This window comes from Bemisia tabaci, chromosome 6 (assembly GCF_918797505.1).
Source record: "Bemisia tabaci chromosome 6, PGI_BMITA_v3".
NCBI classification, from domain to species: Eukaryota; Metazoa; Arthropoda; class Insecta; order Hemiptera; family Aleyrodidae; genus Bemisia; species Bemisia tabaci.
Window position 1 is genome coordinate 31,660,769 of NC_092798.1, and position 22,296 is coordinate 31,683,064.

At 36.1% G+C, this 22,296-nt stretch overlaps 1 protein-coding gene and 1 long non-coding RNA gene across 2 annotated transcripts; one reads left to right on the forward strand and one right to left on the reverse strand.

Annotated features, from left to right (window-relative positions):
• Positions 1-27: 27 nt before the first annotated feature.
• On the reverse strand, positions 28-22,196 carry LOC109044104 (scm-like with four MBT domains protein 2). The gene is made up of 17 exons (XM_019061642.2): positions 21,991-22,196; positions 21,537-21,684; positions 20,544-20,626; positions 19,190-19,308; positions 17,599-17,800; positions 16,786-16,875; positions 16,192-16,315; positions 15,334-15,467; positions 13,924-14,146; positions 13,059-13,326; positions 12,444-12,575; positions 10,698-11,018; positions 6,728-6,912; positions 5,049-5,183; positions 3,472-3,649; positions 1,606-1,810; positions 28-248 (listed from the first exon to the last, which is right to left on the reverse strand). The coding sequence occupies exons 2-17, from the start codon at positions 21,598-21,600 to the stop codon at positions 81-83; spliced, it is 2,631 nt and encodes an 876-aa protein (XP_018917187.1). The 5' UTR covers positions 21,601-21,684; positions 21,991-22,196; the 3' UTR covers positions 28-80.
• Positions 11,689-16,462, forward strand: LOC109044132 (uncharacterized). The gene is made up of 2 exons (XR_002010262.2): positions 11,689-12,170; positions 13,456-16,462. It is a non-coding gene; the product is annotated as an uncharacterized lncRNA (long non-coding RNA).
• Positions 22,197-22,296: the final 100 nt, after the last annotated feature.

Genomic DNA, 22,296 nt, shown 5'->3' on the forward strand with positions numbered 1-22,296 from the left:
AGACTTCAATGAAATAATTCCTTGAACTTGGGAAAATTAACAACATTTATTTTACTAGGGATTTCGTCAAGAAAAATTAATTAACAAACATCTGTTTCTATGGACGTGGAACTTTTGTACTTACTTAAATAAGCATACTTAACAGCTTCTACATGCCGACAAAGTCGAATTGCCATTTTGTAGTTCAGATTGAGTGACTCAACACACGAAGGGAGATTCAGCAACATGAATGAAATTCCATCAAATTCCTGCATTAAAAAATGACAGAACGGTAAGCTCAGATGCATGAAAATCAAGCAGATTTAGGAATGCGTGTAAATTAGGGTACAGCGTCTCTACAGAGATCCAAGAACAAAACTTTTAGCACTTTTTGTGACTTTATATGACCATTTTTTGCAAAAAAAGTATAAAAAAAACTATGAGTATCAATTAAGCATAGCGCATAGCTTGTTGGGAAACATCTCATCATTAAAGCAGTGCTGCTTGGAAGTAATGATTTCAAAAAATCAAAATAATAAACCAATATGAGCAATCTATTGTCATTAGCGATAGTAGATTTGATTATTTTAAAAGCGATAATTTGATGTGATGATTATAAAATAGGCTATAATTTGAAAAGAAAAAAAATGATTAATTATTTCGACCCAAAAATCAAATGATGAAGCAAAAATATGATAATTTCATATAATTATAGGACTAAAATGAAAATATGGGAATATATTATATGTTTATGTGACCTGTAGAAACCCTTTAATAGTAAGGCGGATTGGCATAACAACCATAGAGCTCTGGCATGAGTTCCAGCATGAACTTTCAGGAAGTCTCTTGCACCTATCAATCAAGTTACAAATGTGGCCTGGGTGCCCAGTTTATAAGTGTCTCATGGAGAGGGAGGGGGGCTAAAATCATTAAACTCAGGTTTTTGGCAATAAATTTCGTTTACACGTCCATAAAACTGACAAAACTAACAGAATTGTCGCTTTGAGGGCACTTTTGCATATACTGGAGCGGCTTAATCCACTGACCCTCCAATTCTGGGCTTCAGATGAAAATGCACAGTTTATAACAACTTTATTTGATCAAATACCTTATGAAAAAACACTTCTAAAATTTTTATAGGTGTTTGCGATACCTACATGGTTAATTACTTGTCAAAATTGAGGCATGAAATTCGAAAATGGGATCGGAAAATGACAAAACCCGTCTGAACTGGTAACCCGCTTAACTTGGTTCCTCTGCTTCGCCCCAGAGCGAACTGAGTTGATGTAGTATCATTGTAGTGTAATGCAGCGTATCTATAATATGATACCATATGTCTTACACGTATATTTCAAGTATTAAAAACTATTGCCTCCAGTCAGTTTATCCTTTTTTTCCCCCTTTCCCTTCAGTGTCGGGCTGTTCACGAGCTGAAAAATTCCATTGTGACCTCTTTTGAATGGGCATGTCCTGTGATCCTGAGATTATGTTGATATCAATTAATTGTTAAACAGAAAACAATTTTAATTGTAGCGAGAATTTGGTAAAAAACAGAGTTCCGACTTGTAATATCCTTGTGGTACAAACCACCATGAGAAGGAACAATAAAAATTGAGTGTTACTTACTTGACTTTTCAAAAGAGGAGCAAGCATATGACAATCAGGAGTTTCTGAGATATAATCATACAGGTCCTCAACAGACCACCTGTAAGGATTGCTAGGAACTATGTACTCTTGATTGCTAATGTCTTTTATCGTTTGAATGATGGTTAGCGATTTTACAAGTTTATCTCGGTTCTCGGTTCGTCTGTGTGATTTCCGACCACGTTTTCTGAAAAAAGAGGAATGGTTTTAACACAAAATGGAGAAAATTAAAAAGAGCATGGGATGAGGCAAAACAAGTAGCAATGGAAAATTTGCTCACAAAAATTTTATTGCTTCATCTGAGAGTGCCTAATAAGCTGAGTTCGCGGTATTTTTCATAGTTTTTTTCTGACATGGGAAAAAGGAGAAAAATAGAAAAGTGAGAAAATGTGCTTCCTAATGACGTCATCTGGCGGCATTTCACATATAAACACATGTATTTTAGCAGATTAGGTTATTATGCCATATTTTCTCCAATAATTGTCCGATTAAGAAACCAAGGATATCCTCGTACTCAGTTTTCCTAGTAGTATCATTTTTAAGATGAAATTCACAAAATTTCAGACACCTGCAAATTCTTTATTACTGACACTTATGAATCAAAGAAGATGCTGTTAAGCTTGAAAGAAATTTAATGAAGTACAGAAGAGACAGCAACTTCAATATCTCTGCTTTTTAGATAAATAAACTTTAAGATGCTGATGTTGATTGAAGCATTGAGAACAGGAAGGGCACTTCTTATTTGCCAAGTTTCAGAAACTCGGCTGATGTTTTAGGGGCCGTTCATAAAATTTGTAACAGTTCATTTCAGATTTTTTGCGCCCCCTTCCCCCCCTCACAGCACTTTTGTGATTTAGATTTCTATTATTTAACAAGTAAAAACAAAAGGGCTATGCGCTTTCCTCGGCATCCTCTTTAAAACATAAATTAACGATGAAGATTCTAAAACAGCAAAACCAAAAAGTACCTTTTGTCCACCCAGCACTTCAATTTTTCCCAATTTTAGGTATCTCCTTCTGCTCTGAGCATACTTTGAGACGGACATCTGACATTTGACATCTGAGTTGTCGATAGGCAGGCTATGTTTTTCATTTTGGAACCTTTTAGGATAGAGTGCATTAACATCAATGAACCCTCCAACCAGGGTAAAACATTCGATGTTCTGATTTATTTATGTCACCATTAGAACACTATTACGAAAGTTAAGAGAAAAAGTACTCATTTTAACTCACAAGAATTTTTGCATGACCTCCTGCTGTATATTCACATCAGTCACAATGTTGGAATTCATTGTATCATGATGCAAGAGCTACTTGTATCCCATGTTTTTTGGGGCCTAACTCCTTCATGTAACTTCCTTTTCATGCCTTGATTTTAGGGGAATTTCATGTTTTTAACAAAAACATTTTAAAAAAATAAAAGCTTTTTGAGGGACTTGAATACCTTTTAAACTTTCAATATATTTTTTTTTTGTAATTACTGTATGTTGGCAAAAGGAGTGGATTGCCATACTGCCCTGCTAAGGGAAAACGTCGTATGAGCCTTCAAACGTTGCCAAATGTCCTCCGATAAAAACCGAGTTTACTAGGAAAATTCTTTGAAATTCTTGGATTCTTTGGAATATTCTGAATGTTATTTTCCGAAATTTTCAGACAACTATGTAAGCGATTTGATCTAAAACACCTGAAAATTTCAAGGGAAAATATGCTTGAATTGCGTCAAAAATACATGTTTTATCAAATGGAAATTTGGCAACTCTTCAATGTTCATATGGCGTTCTTCCTTAGCACAGCAGCATGGAAGGTAAAAAAAAAGTAATTGAAAAAGCCGAAGAACTACACAACTTACATGGGTAATGGAAGTTTATTTTGACTAGGAGTGCCAACAACCATTAGCTCATCCTCACATTTCTGCCTTGGCTTGTTTCTGACAGCGAAACTTGGTAGTTTCACTCCACGTGTTTCGTATCTTGTTTTTTTGGCAGGTGCTACGTTTTCTTCCATTGATTCTTTTGAGTTTTCCAGCTCTGAAAATTGTTGAAAAACACCATCATACACAAATTATAGAAATAGATAGATTTGGATAGATTTTTTGTTGTATAAACAGAGTAAACCAGCCCAAATGCACCTTAAATATCCTCCGGCCATCCGGAGTTTTCCCTAGTGTTCCTATCTGCCCTTGATCAGTAGCCTGGGCCACTTCCATTGGTGATATCATTGAAAGTAAGAAATAAGTGAGAAAAAAATACTAAGAAGTGGCCCGAATACTGTGTGTAATAAGGTGGAGAAATGGTGCTGGGTCCACACCATTTCGCAGGGAAAACGAAGCTGAGAAGTTCCAAAAATTATAGTTAGAGTCAAAAATAAATTTTTTTATGTTTTCAGTTTTGTACTGGTATTCATTAGGGTTAAAAAAACTTATTTTTGACTCTAATTATTATTTTTGGAACTTCTCAGCTTCGTTTTCCCCACGAAATGGTAAAAAATAAGTGTGCCCGGTTTTTCTCTAATTTTGTTCTTTACTTATGAGTATATATTCAAAAAATTTTGCAAAGATACGAAGACAGGCTACATCGTCATCTGAACAAAACAGCTATTGAACTTTAAAATAATATTAAAGAAATTAGGAGACTTAAGAGGAAAAAGCCTTGGAAGCTTGTCACTAACGCTGATTCCGATTTTTAAACAACTTGCATAACTTATTTCTCATCTTTAAAGACAATCTTCTCACTACATCAGATCTTCACTCATCTCACCCAATTGATTTTTATGAATGTCCTTTTAATCTTAATTAAGTTTTAGGTTTCGTTTCTTTAATTTTATGATAATAAGCAATTAACCAGTCGTTGCTTTACCATACATTATTTCTAACTTATGATAATTGTTTATGTTTCCTCTAATTGGAAGTTACAATAAATAAAACTCTTAAAAAAAAAAACAAAAAAAAAAACCTTATGAGTCTGTTCAAAGATTGTCTTGCCAGAACGCAAAATGTGCAACCACTTTGCAATTAGTCTGCATAGATCGGCATTTTTTTTTGCCTGCATACTTTTTGCGGGTTTTATCGAAAGAGTGCTGGACAAGGCGCAATTATTTGACTTAAGAAAGTTTAATTTGCTCGATTTTTGTTCTTCGCCTACGACAAATACATGTATCATCAAATGCGGATGATTCAAGTCTGAATATAATTTCTGAAAATTCTATAAGTTCATTCTGACTGTTCTTCCTCCCTGAAATGAAGCTCAGGTCACAATGAAGGATCAATCAAAGCACTTTTGACATACAAAAAATAAAAATATCATAAAAGGTGTAGAGTCTCTGGAAACAAGATGAATCAAAAATCAAGGATGATAGAAAAACGGTTGCTCATTTTAAAGGGGGAAAACTTTCAAGTGCATGAAATTTCTCATTGCTTTGTGTACTTACGATTTAATCTTGATCTGGTTTTCTTTAAACTTCTACGAGTGAGAACTTCAGGAACATACTCATTTCTCGATTTTTCAATTTTTACGATCTTCCGCATTTCGCCGGTTTTCCTAGTCTGCTTTGGATTTACAGAAGCTGTGAACAAATACAATATTTACAGTTGTCATGAATCAGGGAATCCAATGATGGTCTCGAGGGAAAGTGTGGTTTCAGACCAGGGAGAACATACATGTGATATATGTGTAAATTATTGTGCACTATTACATTGTCTAAAATCAAAAACATTGAATCACGTAGACCGTGCATCCTGTGTTATGGACGGTGAGACAACTTTTAAACATTCGCATGCCGATAAGTGTTAGCAACAACCCGCATCAATGAGTTCATGTGTTTCAATTGCGCACATCTGCGCAAGCGCAGTTGTGGCTCCAGTGAATTTTTGTTGGATTGTGAGGCTTTTTTTCTCGGTTAATAAATAGTTCAGAAAAATGAAACATTGCTTTTTGGTTGTAAAATTATGTGTTCTAAAACTTTTCTTCTTAGGAATTTTGTCTGAAAATGCACTCTAAACGAGATATTTGTGAAAAACCGAGCACAGGAATGAATTCTCCATTGTCTCTCTGCAGTCTCTTCAAGCGCATGGGACACACGCTCTCTCCCCTTCCCTGCCCGCCCATCATGGGGTTCCGAGAGACTTGTCTTGCTCTGCCTGTATTAAACCAAGCCAGATGCACGGTCTACGAAGACTCAATGTCTTTGTCTAAAATGCATCATGTGAAAACAAGAAATAAGTAAATAAGCTTTCCCTATCTTTGTGAGGAATTTTTAACCTACGTGCGTACTGTTGTGCCTAACAGTGCAAGAAACCAGGAGAGCAACAGAATGCTCTTGAATGATTTTTAGGACGTTTGAAATATTAATCTTCAGATCTTTAAACACAAGGACGTCTAGAGGATGGATAAGGGAAAAGCTAGCTAAAGTTTGTATGATTGCACAACTTCAGACTACTGGAGAGCCATCATGATTTACACCAGTCTGTACCTCCGAGGCTTCCTAATAGGATTAATATCATTATATTCTAACCGCTGAAAATATTATGGACCTGCAAAGTAGAAGACTCCTCTCTTTTCTTGATATAAGGATCCAAAAGTGGACTTTGAATTGTTAATGCACACGTTTTGTTGTGTAAAAAAGCAACTGTAAAAAAGTAAATATTGGATGTAAGCAAATATTCCAGCATTTACTAAAAATATCCGCTCTTTTCTGATCGTGAATTGAAAATTTCCAAGCAATCAACTTTCCAGATTTGCTTTTAAGGATACTTGAAAAAGACAATTGCAACAGATTTTAGACCCTGATCTCTTAATCAAAAATAGTCTAAAAAAATCTGCGACTAAATATTTTTTCCTTGAAAGGCAAAAATCAAGTTCGCTCAAGGACTAAGACAAGTCGCAAAGTTTTTAATTCAGTATTATGTATAATTTTTATGTCCACAGAGTCTAGTTTGGACACTCATGATGTCTGCCTGATGTGTTTAACGAAAGTAATAAGTTATAAGCGCAAAACAATGTCAAATTTTTCTTTTGGTCCAGTTCCTCGCTGGATTTATTTTTTCATAACTGAGCTAGAGATTTTGAGGATTCATTTAAGAAGATTCATGTAACTAAAATGATCATTACCTGTGCTAATATTTGTTTTAGACATTAGATGACACTTTTTAGGACAAGGAGATCCATCCAAAGGGGCGAGGGAAAGTAAGTTGGGACAGATCTGTAACCTATGGCAAACATCTTCACAGAAAGAGGTAACTTTATCTGATGAGGTGACAATCTCCACTTCAGCCCGATATAAAGCTGTTTTGTACCTAAAACGACAGAACAGGAAATCGTAAAAATCAAGCAGAAAATTTAATTTTTTCATGCACACAACCACAGCCGTTTTGGCACTCAGACCTGTCACAAGAGGCACAAACTTATGTGGGGGGCACAAATTCCTCTCCCTTTTCATTCTCTCTCTGGCGGAGGAGACATATTAGACAGAACTTCAATGGCATCGAAAGCTTCAACACCTCTTCTTAAGTAGCGATATACTTACATGATTCCCTTTGTATTTTCAATGCCACTCACGGCATATTTAGAAAGGAGGGAAAAATATGAGCTCACGTTGTATGAGATGAGCCTTTTTAAAGCTGTTCTGAAAATGTCTGATGTTGGGTTTGTGCTCAATTTTATACACTGTGTATCACTGTGAAGTGAACCTGTCCTCAAGGAGGACTCCAAATCGGAGTTTTGCTGTATCTGGTAACGGTTCAAATTGCGGAGTTCTAATGCTAAGAGGAGTGACGACCTGTTGCTAAACCGAATATCAACATTGTAGCACAATTTATTTTGTTATGGTTAGACTTCTCTGCATCAATTTTTGAGATGGATCATTTTTTAGGAGTAACACTCTATGCTCAATTTTTTTTTCCTTTACCGTGAAAACAGGGCTACTGCTGTCATCCTTTGAAATGTTACTTATGAAGAAAATGCTTTATCAAAAACTTAGGTAAGGTTTCCTTGCTTCGAGAGTGGCGGAGGATCACTTGAAATTTCCGTCTGATTCATAACAGCCATTAATGAATCAAACCAATGAAAATATAAGACATTCCAGTAATGAAGATCATCCAGGGACACTTGATTAAATTGGAGAACTTACTGGATTGTCATACAGCTATGTTCAAAACATTGCTATGGAAAATTTGGGCCTGAAATGCATTATCATCAAATTTATCATTTTCTTGCTGCCCAAACACCAATTTAACCGTAAGCCCAGCCAATACAACGTTTTATTGTTAGCCGCACACCTGAGACCGAAAACAACATACGAGGATGGGGGACTTAAGCTTCTAATGACGCATATTCCCTACGAAAATTACTCAAAGGATTGACATACATAGCCGTGCATTGCCTGTGAAAATCATCTATCTTAAAAATTTTACCAACTCGCCACAGACTGCTCACACGAAGTCCAGCCAAAACAAGACAAAGTTTCTTACAGCATTGCAATGTGGCCCAAAGACCGTACGTAGCTCCTAGTTACACTTGAGCTTGGTACTTCTAACCATCGGCACATTACAGCTAAGCTCCATTTGAGGGGGGAGGGGCAGAGAGGGAGAGGCCCGATAGGGAAGAATTGAAACAGAAGTTGAGCTGTGAGCAAGTGTACGTTGCGTACGTTGGCGCGAGAAAGCGCGGCGAGCAGAATTCCTATACCACTGCGCTAATTGGCCAAGCGAGAGTTACAGACGAATGCTATATAAGAAATTGCCTACATAGAGGTGGTCCAGCAGCAACATACCTGCCGCTAGTCACTGGAAAATAATAGAAAATAGTAGTTGCGTACGTTGCCAGCTAGCACGCTGCGAGCGCTTCTGTTTCAATTACCTAGCATTGAGTCCACAGCATTGAGTAGTTGTATAATCTTCTATACTCTCTGGAGGGGGGATAGGGGGGTCCTCCTCCCTCATATTGGGACACTCATATCCCATTTCAAATTGGCATTCAGTTATTTGAAAAATCGTCGAAAAGGTGGAATGATTGTTGTAATATTGATCGCTTAAGAATTTAATTTATTGTCATGGGAACAGAGTTCCCCATGATATTACAATCGTTCCGTTGCTTTCGCTATGGGATTCCCTATACCTCTGCGACCTTGAGCGTTTCGCCCAGTCTCCGATTTTTGGTTGATTTTCCGATGTATCAAAAACCGTTGTATTTTTTAGCCAATCATGTCTCTACGTCAAGTTGTGTTGATTGCTAAAATTCGCTTTCAGCGAGTTTTTTTCCACCTCGAGATGTCGTGTCTGACTGGTAAATCTGCGCAGAACCACGAAGTTCCGTTTTTAGGCAAATTCTTTTTTTTGGGAGGTTCTGATTGGTTATTTTTCGCCATCAGTTTTCTGTTCGTTGGTGCAAAAGATCGCCTACCTCGGTGTTCTTGAGAAGCCGCCATTATCCCACCTCAAGTTTGAAAAATAGAAGTAAAGAAATAATAACCATCGTACAAGGTGGAAAATTGTTCTGGAGGACTCGTTACGGATAAAGAAGTCAAAATCAGAGCTCGATTGATTGATTTAATTCATGGATATGCAAATATTGCCTCAGCTTACTGCCGCGATGGCAAATGCCTGCTGATATGAACCTTGAGACACATGATAGCATAGGCAAACAATGTCTCACAGAGAAAGGCGCTTAGCTCATTTCTCCAGAAGCTACGAAGACGCGAATCGCTCAAGGACAACTCTTGTGATAAGTCCCGCCCATCGTCCGAGTCTTTTAAATGCTATTTTTTCTTCAACAGTCGCTGATCTGTGATAGCCTAGTTGACTGAGGCGCCCCATATTTTTGATAAGGTGCGGGCAATAGGTGATCGGGAGTTCGATACCCGGCGATGGGAGATAATTTTTAATGGTTGTATTGAATGTTTTAGACCAATCATCAAAAAATAATTAATACTAGATGATAAATGTACGAACATTTTCTCGTGAGTTAATATGTTAAACAAAAATACTGGAATATACCTCCTTCATATAATCAGCCACATGTTTCCCCAAATTAATGACGTTATTTTCTTTTTCCAATAAAGTTAATTTGCATTCAACGTTCGTAAGTCAAGCAAAAAGTACCTATTGATACAAATAGAAAGACATGAAAATAGTATGTCTAACATTTCAGTTGTTTTTTTTTTTTATTTATTTTTTGTTTTTTTGTTTTTTCAATACAACAAATTGACTGGGACTAGAATCATTGTATCTCTGAAGACAAAAGCTAAGTTTTTTGATACAGAAATACTAATATATTCATCCGTTATATAATCAGGGAGATGTTGACCCAAATATTGATGTACATTTTCTCTGTTCGCCCAAATTAATGATGGTATTTTCTTTTTTCAATAAAATTAATTTACATTCCACGTTCTTAAAGCAATATTTTCTCCAAAATTCAGAAAAAAATAACAATTTATACCTACGCAAAAAGTAAATAAATAAATAAATAAATAAATAAAGCAATGACATGAAAGTAGTATAGGTAGTACACATCTAACATTTCAGTTACATCTATTTGAATGAAAAAAATGGCAACTTAGGAAGCACATAGGTCACTTATGATGCGTATTCGGGCATATGAGTAGAGTAAAAATATCATACTTTACGCCGAAAAAACGAAAGTGTAAGTTAAATGCGTTAACTTCCGAAAACCATACATAATCCAACGAAAATGAATAATTGGTAAATATAACAGCTTTCTTGTATGCAAAGAAAAAAAATTAAAAATGTTAAAAAAGAGATGTCGACACAAAATTACATAGCCCCTTCAATCCTGAAGATACTACAAACGAACTGTACCTTAACATTTTCATATCCCAGAAGCAAAAGTTCCCATGACGAATATTGCTATCGCTAGCGATTGCAAAAACCAACTTGTTTGAGTTTTTATTTCCTCCTCTAATAATTTAGTTTTATTTCTATTTGTTTGAAAAATCTGGAGAAAGATCTTTACAAATTAGTGAAAATATTATTTTGAGTCCAGTTTTTCGCCAAATTTTTTCAATCCTGAAATATTCTCAAAATATTAAACATAGGCACACGACTAGGTTTTGTCCACTTACTTGGCTTTCAGCACTTCTACATGAGTTGATGGTGTTTTTTCTAAACACTGAAGTTCTTTGAGCACACGATTTGGAAGGTATGCAATACCAATCAACATTGACAGGATCTCTTTCAAAACTAATGTCACAGGACCTGGCCCAACTGCTTTTGGAAGCTTCGCTAACCCTGTCTTGCTCAAAAAGGGACCTGTGAAGCACTTATGGTTGAAATAAATTTTTGGACACCATGAGGAGCCAGATAGTGATGGAACTGCTTTTGAGACAGGCCCATTGACAGTGCTGCTGTTGGATGAGGTGCTTTCCTTTAATTCTTCCTCATAACTAGATATGAAAAACAAATGAAATGCATATTAATTTCAAATCAAGTAGCTAAATTTTACAGATAAAAACTGAAAGATTTATTTTAAATTTCTGTAGAAGAGAAAATTATGTACAACAAAACGAAAAAATTCAATCATTGATCAAAAACAATAAAAACTTCATGTTGATACATTACTGGATTTTACTTTGTCTTGAGCAACTGAGACACAACATAAGTTAGTAGGAAATCAAATAATTGCAGCAGCAACAGTCAATTGGACTGCATTTTGCAATTAGGAGCTACAAATTCTAGCTCATCTGAAAAAACACTTATGTGCATAGGGAAACTAATGGCACATACGTTGTTTTTAAACCGGGCCTGACTTTGTAGTTCCAAATTGCAAAATGCATTCCAATTGATTGCTTAGCCAAATAATTTTAAAAATTGTGGAAATGTTTCTTTCAAAAGTATAAATGCCTATTTTCATGTTGTGAATCAAACTAGAACGTCATATCTGATTCCTGGCCAGATCAGGCCAAAAAATTAAACCCGGCAAATAGGTTGGTTTATTTTCTTTTATTTCATGTCTTTGAATTATTTTATTATACTCATATTTGATTTGGTTTTCTATCAATCTTCACTGATAAATTAGACATAATTCAGTTGAAAAATTACAAAAACCTTAAAAGCAAAAATAAATAGTTTTCTCCTTTGTAAATACATAAACAGGAAAGCACAAATAGAAAAGGAACGATAATTAGGTTAGATGGATTAGATTAGATAGAACAAAAATTAGATTAAGTCAATGGATACACCCAGTTGTCAATTATGTAAATATATATACTCTAAGCTCTTACTCTAATTTTTATAAAAAGGCCACTTGTTCCAGAGCTGCACAATCCATCTTCAGCTTTATTACAACTCTACAAATTGTGAGTGTAAGAGTCTAAGAGTCATGATAGAGCTGAAGATAGAATGTGTAGATTCGAAACACTTGTTCTTTTCGTGAAAAGTGAGTGAGCTTAGAGTTCATATTTATATACTTAATGGCTGGGTGTATCCATTGTTTTAAAAGTTCAATGTTTAGAAATACCTATCTTGATCCACATTAGATTAAGTGTTGTTCGACTATATAATGCCTCAATACGCAACATTCTTCCTGATCTTCTAAAGTAAGCACCTTTTGGCTCATCACAGACATATTTGAAAAAAGAAACAGTCAATACAACTGCCATAATAAAAACTACTGGTGCAACAGTCAATCATTTAAATAGGATTCGATGTTAAGCAATTTTGAGGGTTAATCTCCGCTAAAATTTGATTGAATGAAAAACAATAAGACAAGCACGTGTCTCCCAATTTTCGAGGTAATTTCTGAAAATAAATTTAAAAAAAAAAATACAACAACCTCTAAAGCTATCAAATAGGAATGATGGTATTTTTACCTGATTTTAAAGTTTTTCAATACATCTTGAGAATCTCTGGGAGGCTTCAACGGATATGAATTAGTATCACACCATCCAACAGGAAAAATATCAGTGCTATTATAACTAGTGATGATATGGTTTTCTTGCGATCTGGAGGAATAAATAAGAGAAAAAGCATATTTTATTACTCAACTGAGTGGTTCAAAGCATCAAGATATTCAATGGTACAGAAATTTCCTGTCCACGCAACTGGTCTTTAAGAGACAGTAAGGTAAACCTGGCTATGAAAACCAGGGAGCCCCCATGAAAATTGTAAAAATCAAGGCTAACCCCCCCCCCCCAGCAAAAAACGATGAAAAAGTCCGATTTTTTTACTATAAGTTTTTAAAAAGTCATCTGAGGAAAGCAATAATGAATTTTAATTAAGAAGGAGGAAGGTTGAATATTATTTGATAGGATCAGGACTATATCAGTGAGAGTGATCGAAACACAACCTTAGGGTAAACCTAGGGTAAAAAGAACTTTCTGCATCCCTACTGTTGGTGTAAGGAGTTTTCCCGTGTTGAGATATGCGTTATTTTACCTGCAAGATTACAAAAATACATAATGAATGGGAGGAATTTAGTTACTCACTCATCATGTGAATCGAGTCGAATCTGAAGAAGATGCTGCTTCAATGCTGTTACTGTCGCTGCACAAATCTGATTAGGGTTCTCCGGATTCATTGCTTCCAACTTGAGGTTGATCTCAAAACCTAGCTCCTGAGCACATGCATGCTCAATGCTAATAGGAGCTTCTGCCGAATTTGTTTCCGATAAATATTCAGACCAGTTGAATTTGCCTGACTTTGAGATCCATTTTTTCGGATTTGCTAATTCTATATTCGCCTTCTTTGACCAGCCTGTTAAGTCCATAAAACTTCGTATTAATTTTATAACAACATTAATCGGGAGGTACTAAGAGAATTTTCCACATCTCATTTTATTGGTGGATATCTGATTGAAGCTACATTTTTCTATTTTTGTTTCAGCGATTCATTAGCTACATTTACTGCCATGCCGGTTCATAAGGACGGGCACTTACAGAAGCCATTCTTGAATCATTTCTACTGAGTGGAAATGGCACTCTATCATTGCATATTAGAGCCTCACCTTATACTTGCATCTAAGAGAGGACTATACCACTACCTCAGAGCGACATATGTCATGCTTGCAAGTTTTTTGGAGCTCTCAACTTGCCTATGATGCGTTTTGATACATAAGCCTGCTTTTTTGGAAATATTTGAATTTAGTTTTGGAAAAATCCAAACTTATCCAAGGAAAATGAGGCTCTTGACAGAATCAGCATCAAAATTTTTCCCACCAACAATTTCTAAATCACCGGCAAATTCTCTTTCTTTGGTTCCAGCAAAATAAAAATTCTGTTGACAAATTCGTGTCATAAGAATTTCAGGCAACAAACACAAAAACTTCTGGGAAATCAAGGTCAAATACATTACCTATCGGAAATATATAGGGGTGCCCAATATAACCCAACCAAAAGAGGTCTGAGGAAAGGAGACCATCATCATCCAAGGTGAGATCATCAATGACTACGAGGAAGTAGAACTCATCGAAAATTTTGACCACAGTTGCTGGGCAGATTTCAATTCGATTCTTTGGATGGAGTGCTTCACATTTCATTCCTACCGTTAAATCATGTTTAATTGTTCCCACACGGATCTGCAAAAAAATAAGAATACAATACAAACATATACAAAGTCCTAACATAGAACTAAGAGAGATAATGTGTTCAAATTATTAAAAAAAAATGGGACTTAAAGGGGCCAAGATCATATCATTTCATTCACAACAATGTTCTTAAAGGTTTGTCATCGCAAATTGCTCATAGTTTAAAAAATGTTCATGTTAACGAAAGTGACATTTACATGTTTCCTACCAATCATTTTTCAAAAATACTGCTTGGTGGGAACTCATAGATGTGAAAGAAACTCTGAAATCAGCTCAGAATGACGCTGACGTACACTTCCTAGACAATAAATCGACAGTGAAATTCTCGAACCACATATCTTGCTCGTTCCTGCTTCACTAGAGACATTTTTGCAGAGAACTAATCAACATCATTTCCAAAAATTTTCGCAAAATATTTGGCTTACAGAGAAAATTCATAGAAGTTTTCATGGTATGACATTGAATAGGTTTTCTCTGAAAAAAAATGAAGTACGACAGGCAGTCTGTGACATTGCACGGTTTGGGACTTCAACTGCCAATAAGAATGTTCTAAAGTGCTTTTTATGCACACTGAAATTACTTTGCCATGAGCATTTTTAAGAAAATTTCAAGTCAAAAATGCTCATCGAGGGCTTAGGAATAATATTGCCTATCTGACAATTTGGCACGTTAGGCAATTTTGGAACTTTGCCACATTCTACATTACAAAATACAAAAGCTAACTTTTTAGGTTTTATTCTAATTCCGCATGGGAGTGCTGTGATGACACTGTAATGTATAACAAAAATTGCAAATCTTGCCTCGGAATTACAAAAAAATGGCTAAGTTTTTTCTTGCAAAATCGTTGGTTAGGTGATACTGTTCGTTAGCCATCATCATGTTAAACATCTCATCAATTCAGTCTAAGATAGTACACAACAATAATTCAGCATACATCATAGAATGCCACAGATTTTAAGCGTAGTTAGCTTTTTCCTTTTTCCTTTCTTGACAATTATGGCTCTTTGTTGATATAAAATGGACATACTGAAAAGAAAAGATTGAGTGGTCTTGTTCATTAACTAGGATAATTTACGGTGGTTTTATGATTTAAAACTTATGTAGGAGGAAAAAAAAAGAGGGATGACCTGCGGTCAAGTTTGAATGAGATGAGATGGACAAAACAGAAAAACAATTACCTGAATAAGATCTGGGGGGATAGAAAAATTACTTCCTTCTTCTAAACTTGATTCTAAGATTGAATTCCACTTGCTATCATCCACATCAGCACTTGTAATGATCGAGGAAGGTCTACGAAACTCCAGGGGATGGCCTGAAAATGATGACATCTAACCCTTGAGCGTATTCTTACTTACGAAACAACACATTATGAATACAATTTTAAGGATATTGGGATAGAAAAACACATTTATTGTTTTTGGCATTCTGAGAAGGAAGCAGAAGAGTGCTAAGTTCTCTGCGCTCTACAGCGACAAATGTACAGTCACTCGATGTAAATTTTACTTCAGAAAAAAGTTCCGCATGTTGATTGCACATTAACTCATTTAGCAGCTATGCTAACCAATGTATAATGTTTCGAGATTAGATTCCATTAGACTTGTTTACTTCTTTGGCCACTCGTTTACTTTCTTGGCTTGTAAATGTTTGAAGAAACAACGGCAAGGCAATGAGCAACTTGGTGAGTCGGTGTCATATGAATAGAATTCATTATTATACAGAAAAAAAACACCAGCAGAACTTTTACCTCTTATTTCCCTCCAGGATCATTTTTTCGATCTTTTTTTTCCTGCTTCTTTTTTTTTCTCTGTTCTGTACTAATGATCCAAAAAAGAATCCAGACTTTTAATTGGTTGAAAAGCATGTTGCTTCTCATTCAGTCGGAGGCTTCCAACGTTACATGACAGATGAACATATGAAATAAACTGAAATCCCGAGGTTAAAAAATATTGTAGGACCTCTCTTTTTTAGTTAATTTGTCTCACTTTTTGCAGTTGAAAGTATTTTACAATCTTGAAGTTAGAATTTGAATTACTTACCATGTTTTTCACAAAACCCTATCGGAAATAATCTAGGCGATGTGTAATACAGCCAAAAATTGGGAGAATTGGAGACTGGAGAGTCATAACGTAGCAGGAGCCGCCCACCAACATTCTCGATAATCTGCAAGGCATCAAATTAATATTATTCTTTAGATGACAATTGCAGAAGATACTTCTCCTCAAAAATATCACATTTTATCACAATAATGGAATTCTAGGCTATTAGAAACACTTATCTAATAAATCAACTTGTGAAGTTACAAAATGATAGTCAGTTTTTTCTTAAAAAACCTGGCGAGTTTTTTGCTACATCACCAAGAACTATCTGTTGTAACGTGAATCATTGATTGACTAAAATCAATAAGAACTCGTACTCAAAAATTCATTAAGTTGTCTGCAGCTTTTCGTGACTTATACTTAATACTTCAAATACTTCCTGCTTCAAAACAAGCTGACTATCGGTTTATCAGCGACATAAAAAATTTGAAAGTCATTAGTTCGAGCAACAACAATCAGCATAGTATGAGAATTAAAAATAAATTGTTGATGATCAGCAAAGCGCTTCATGTGCTGACATCATAGTACACTTACAGTGGCGATCCACAAAAAGTGAGGATTTTTTTCATCCTGAACTTCTACTTTCATGCCTTGCTTCAGCCGCTCCACTGGAGTGTAGCCATCCTATAAAAATTAATAAAATTCCACTGAGTTTGATATAAATTGTTGCATGCAAGTGATTGGGACGGGAAAATCTAATAAAGCAACAAGATCCATGTGTTTCAAAGATCAACACTTTTCAAATCATGATAGGTGACATTCACTTCAATGGTGCATGCCACAGCTTCTTCCACCTGGGATTTTATTTGAAATGTTATTCATAAATTAGTGATATCAAAAGTGTCCATTGCTGATTGACGAAAGAACGATGGAAAAACAATGCTGGGACTTGTTTTTTTTTTTTGCAAATTGCGCTACTTTTAATTTCCCCACACCTACATGACTAGCTTGAATCTGTTAACAAAAGAATAAAGCAACGTTTGTAAGCACTCAGACTTTTTACTTCCAACTTTCACACCTTAGGCGGTGTGCGACAACTTTCAAGGAAAATAAATCTTCAAACCACATTTTCAGAAATACTAGCTGGAGCATCATACTAGAGCCCGTTTCAGATTACTTTTCCACTTTTGTTGTTCATGATTCCCTATCCTGCGCTTACAGTAAGAGAGGAAAATTTGAAACGGGCTCTACCAACTGATGCCACTTTTACACTTTCCAGTGATGTATATCAATTGATACTATCTATAGCTAAACTAGTCAGAGAATGATATTAGAACAAGAAATAATGTTTCTCCTCATGACAATCCTCTTTACAGACAAAACATAAGTCAAAGTGAGGACACGTACACCAGTAATTTCTTCTGAGAGAGTTTCAGCACCCTTTAAATACTCTTCAGGATTCTCTGCAATGCTTGCATCAGAAACACTTCTTGGCGGAATCAACGGTTTGCCGTTATCTTTACACCAGCCCAGCCGGTGAACTTTGTGTATAGCTGGATCGAGCCAATAGATATTGCTTGGATCATCATTTACACCGACGTAGCGCAATCTGAAACATAGCAAATAACCAACCAACATTTAATGTTCTGTTTTTGAGAAAAAAAGTTGTTGTTAGAGTTAACTAGAAAGAAGAGGATCTATGTTTTGAGAGAGAACTTACTGGAAAAAACTTTTGGTTAACGGATTTGGAAATCGCGAGTTGAAATTAATATGTAATAACAAAAGTAGGCAAAAGATTAGTGGAAGGGAGGGTTTCAGTTGAATATCATGACATCACAGAACATAGTAAAATCAGGAAAAGTCAAATCTTATTTTTTCAATTTTTCAAAGGCTAAGGGGCTCTGAAAAAGAGAGAAAAATGGACTCTAAAAGGCCTAACTGAACTCCACTGAATGACATGGCAAATGTTGGTGCATATTACATGATCAACTGACCAGATATTCTTTTTTTTTTTTTTTTTTTGGATGAGGGGAAAAATTTTCTACAGTGCCCCCATCATGAGGGTCGCTGAAACGCCCCCCATGAAAGGTGCCCACCAAATACCGGGACAGCAACGGCCATCAGCTGGTGAAGAGCCGCTGAAGCGACCCCTAAGCGACCCGACTGCTGTGAGATGGAAAAACCCGGTTATGTAGGGTTGGAGCACGCCGCCGTGTTCCGTACCCACTAAACAACCCCTCCAGGCCACATCCTGTGCAAGTGTGGCCCATCAGGCGCTCTATCCTCCCGTCGGATGTCCCTAAGGCACTCTTCGAACGGCAGTCCCTGACGCCCCTCAGGCCCCCCACTTGGGGGACGGTCCCCCCATCCCCCGGGACCGATCTGCCGAAGCCATCCTCGTACCCCGAGTCAAGGGCGTAGGAGGAGAGCCTAGGCCCAGCTTGTGCCAAACCCGACCAGATATTCTTTGTATTGCAAATTTAGAGACCTGCAACCGATCCGTACTCTGCTCCATTATAAAAATGCTTTGAGCACTTCTCTGCAATGTAAGGAGAGTCCTCGCCAAATAAGTTCACACACTTTAAGACTACAACAGAGGATCCACCATTTTGCTTGTTGTATTCACTTTCAATACTAAAATAACATCATGCGATCTTCTATTGCTGTCTAAAAGTGCGTGACTTATTCGGCTTGGACTCCAATACTGCCATTAATCAGGAAACAATTCATGAAAATTTCATAACATCAATTTATTACTCATTGACGTTCCCTGAAAAATAAAATTTAATGGTTTTTTCCCAGCCATTTTAATACAATGCAGTGCAACTTCATTTAATTTTATAACGACGTTCCCACTGTTTGCAATCATTAGTCTTCATGATGGACCTCCAGGGATCTCAAAAAGTTGGAGCAAGAAAGACCCTTAGATCCTTGCCTTCAATGATCGTTGATCCTAATACTTCTATGCTTTCCTCATGAATCTCTCCTTGAAAATTACCTTAATAAAGAGCCATAAACTGATATGATGTCAGCAACCCAATGCAGTTCTGCATTATCCTTGTGAGGCACTTCTATTTTCATGCCTTCTTTGAAGCAACTCTGTAAACCTTTTTCTACCTGCAAAATTAAAAGACCATCCATTATTATATTGATGAGTACATCTGGAGACTTAAAACATGCAATCAAACAGTATTTTCTCAAAAATAAGTTATTGTGATACTAAGAAACCTTTTACACTTCTGTTTTAACAAATTTCTGAGCTAGGAGCGCTATCTTTGCCTTCAAGCTTGATTATTAAATTAAAATGAATCAAGGGAATAAATCTATTCCTTCATTTCCATTAACAAGTCAAGTGAAATTTAAAATTAAAACGTAAAATATGAGTAATTGATTCCAGTCAGTGTTCGAAACTCACAGGCACCAACGCGCCAAATGCGCCTAAAAAATCGGTCATGGCGCCTAAAAAATCAAGGCTCTGCGCCAACGTAGCCCCTAAAAATCTGGATTTTCACAGGAAGTCACATAAAGAAAGAAAAACAAATCTGTTTGAATTGAAAAAACTCAGAATTTTCAGCACTACAAGTGAAAGCTTGCTTTTTCTATTCTTAACGATTTCATTCTTAGTGCTTCTGTCTTCCGCAAGTTACAGCTACTTACTAGTTCTGTTACAAAAACATCTTGCGTCTAACTTTTCACTAAATGCGCCGTAATATGTAGGCAAAAAGTCAATTTGGCCCCTAAAAAATCCTCAATGGCGCCTAAAAATCGGGCTTGATGCGCCACATGGCTCCTAAAACTCAAAGGCGAGTTTCGAACACTGATTCCAGTACACGAATACAGATTTTTCTAACTTTACTTTAGCTAATTCTAGATATCAGAAAAATAGGAAGGTGGCCAAATTCACTCCAAAGTAAATCACAATTTTTTTGACTCCATAACTCATGACTGGCCCTGGGTAGAGTTACAAAATTTTTTCCACACATGGACCTTCATCTGGCATTCTAGAGTTGAAATTAACTTAATTTGCAAAAACTGGAGCTCAATTACATTTTGACAATAAAACTGAGGGAACATATTTTTGGGGGGGAGTGTCTCAGTCTCCACTCTCATTTAATTTTATCAAAAAAGAACAAACCGACATTGCTTGAAATTTTTATGGAACATTCTTCGCAGTGAGAAAAAAAAAATTAAACAAGAATTCAAGAAAATGACATTGAATATTTTTCCATTTAAAAAATGAAGTATGACATGAAGTCTTTAAAATCACAGACCAAGATATGCATTTGTGTAGTTTCACTGTAGGTTTACTTTACAGTTGATACTGACTTCATAAGTTTGAAACAATTTCTTACATGGTCAAAAAGAAAGGGAAGAACAGGCTCTGTCTGCGTTGCGTCCATATAGTCTTGCCAAATGAATTCATCACAGATGCTCTCTGGAAAAAATAAAAATAGATAATACATTAAGAAATCAGTAAATGGCTGTATGCAGTAGTAAATATACATGGATAAATTGGGTGAATTTAATTAGGTAACTAGGGGTGAAAAAACTTCTTGACCACGTGACAGAAAAGGTTGGCATCAGTCAGATTGCAATACAGGGCAGAGTCAGGACAGTAAAGAGATATTTTGCAATCTCCTGCCACCATGGACCATTTTCAATGCAAGTCAATACCAAAGCTGTATTTATCTTTTAAACACTTGACTTGTTTTAGAAAGAAAATTCATGGCCTTCCAGCCAAAATTGAACTTTGTAATTTTCTACGACTATTTGGAATGAAAGGATAATTTTGCTGTCTACATCAATGAGTGAAATATTGCTAAATGGCACTTTTTTCATTGTTAATGTCAAGTTTTTCAGTTCGACAGCAGTCCACAATCTCAGCAGATTTTGAATTTTTAGCCAAAAAAAGATCAATAGCCCCGGCACATGAGCCCAGGTAAAGAACCATTCTAAAATAGCAAATTGGCAAAATTCAGAGAAATGAAAGCAGGATCCATTTTGGAAAAAAACCTCGCATTCGATACAAAAATCGATAAATGTGGCGGAGGCGAGGTTCTTCTCCAAAACGTGCGAATCCTGCTTTCATTTCTTGGAATTTTTTCGATCTTTTGGTTTGGAATTAGGTATGCAGTAAGCTCATGAGCAGGAGCTATAGTTCTTTTTTTAGTTAAAAATTCAAAATCTGCTGAGATTTTTTACATAATCGATGCGATATATCGCACGCCAGTTTGACCTCACCAGAAACCGTGACGAATCACCTTATAGTTACAAGCACTGATGTCAGCATTAAATGTTTCATATTGAACACAAGAGGTGGAGATGATAAATAATTAGGTCTGTACCTGATTTTTCATCACTTTGACTTTTGGCGATATCATTTCCCTCAGGTGCCGGATCGCTTTCCATATTTGTGACGGTAAAATTTGATTATAAATTAAGACCAGAAAATTTGCTGAAGTGTGCGAGGAGAATACTGCAAAAGTCCAAAACCTGCACAAAAGATGATAAAATAGTAAGATTGTGTATGTATTTCTTAGAATAAATACAAGGTTTTGAGTTGGATGCGAAGAATTTTACAATACAATACAGTTCTAGCTGAACTTGCTGAAATAAATTTGTTTAAGAGGGAGGAAAAAAGTTAACAATTTAAAGGTTTGTCTTTCCTGGAATTTTCCCGAAGAGCAGAGCTTAAAACCCCTAGAATCATCCAAACTTACGTGATAAAACTAAAATAAAAAGACGAGAGATTAGGTATCTAAAAAAAAAAATAGAAAAGAAAATTCAAGGAAATCTTACGCTGTTCTGTTTCTCCTAATTCTAAAGATGTGGAAATTCCGGAGGTTTGCTTCCAAATGTCCTCTAATTCACTGTTCTTCGCACTGTCTCGACTATTCCCTGCAAAAGCACATGGTACCCAAGATAATGAGGGTTTGAGGGCGACTGAGCTGGGAAATCATGGATTGGGGGTGAGAAGCTTTTGGAGTAAAGTTGATGGCTTTACAGTGTTACCTAACTTTGTACATAATACGTTTGGCTCTATTTTTCTAGATATATAGTAAACACGGCAACCCTGATGGTGCACATTCGGTGTCGGTGTTTGTT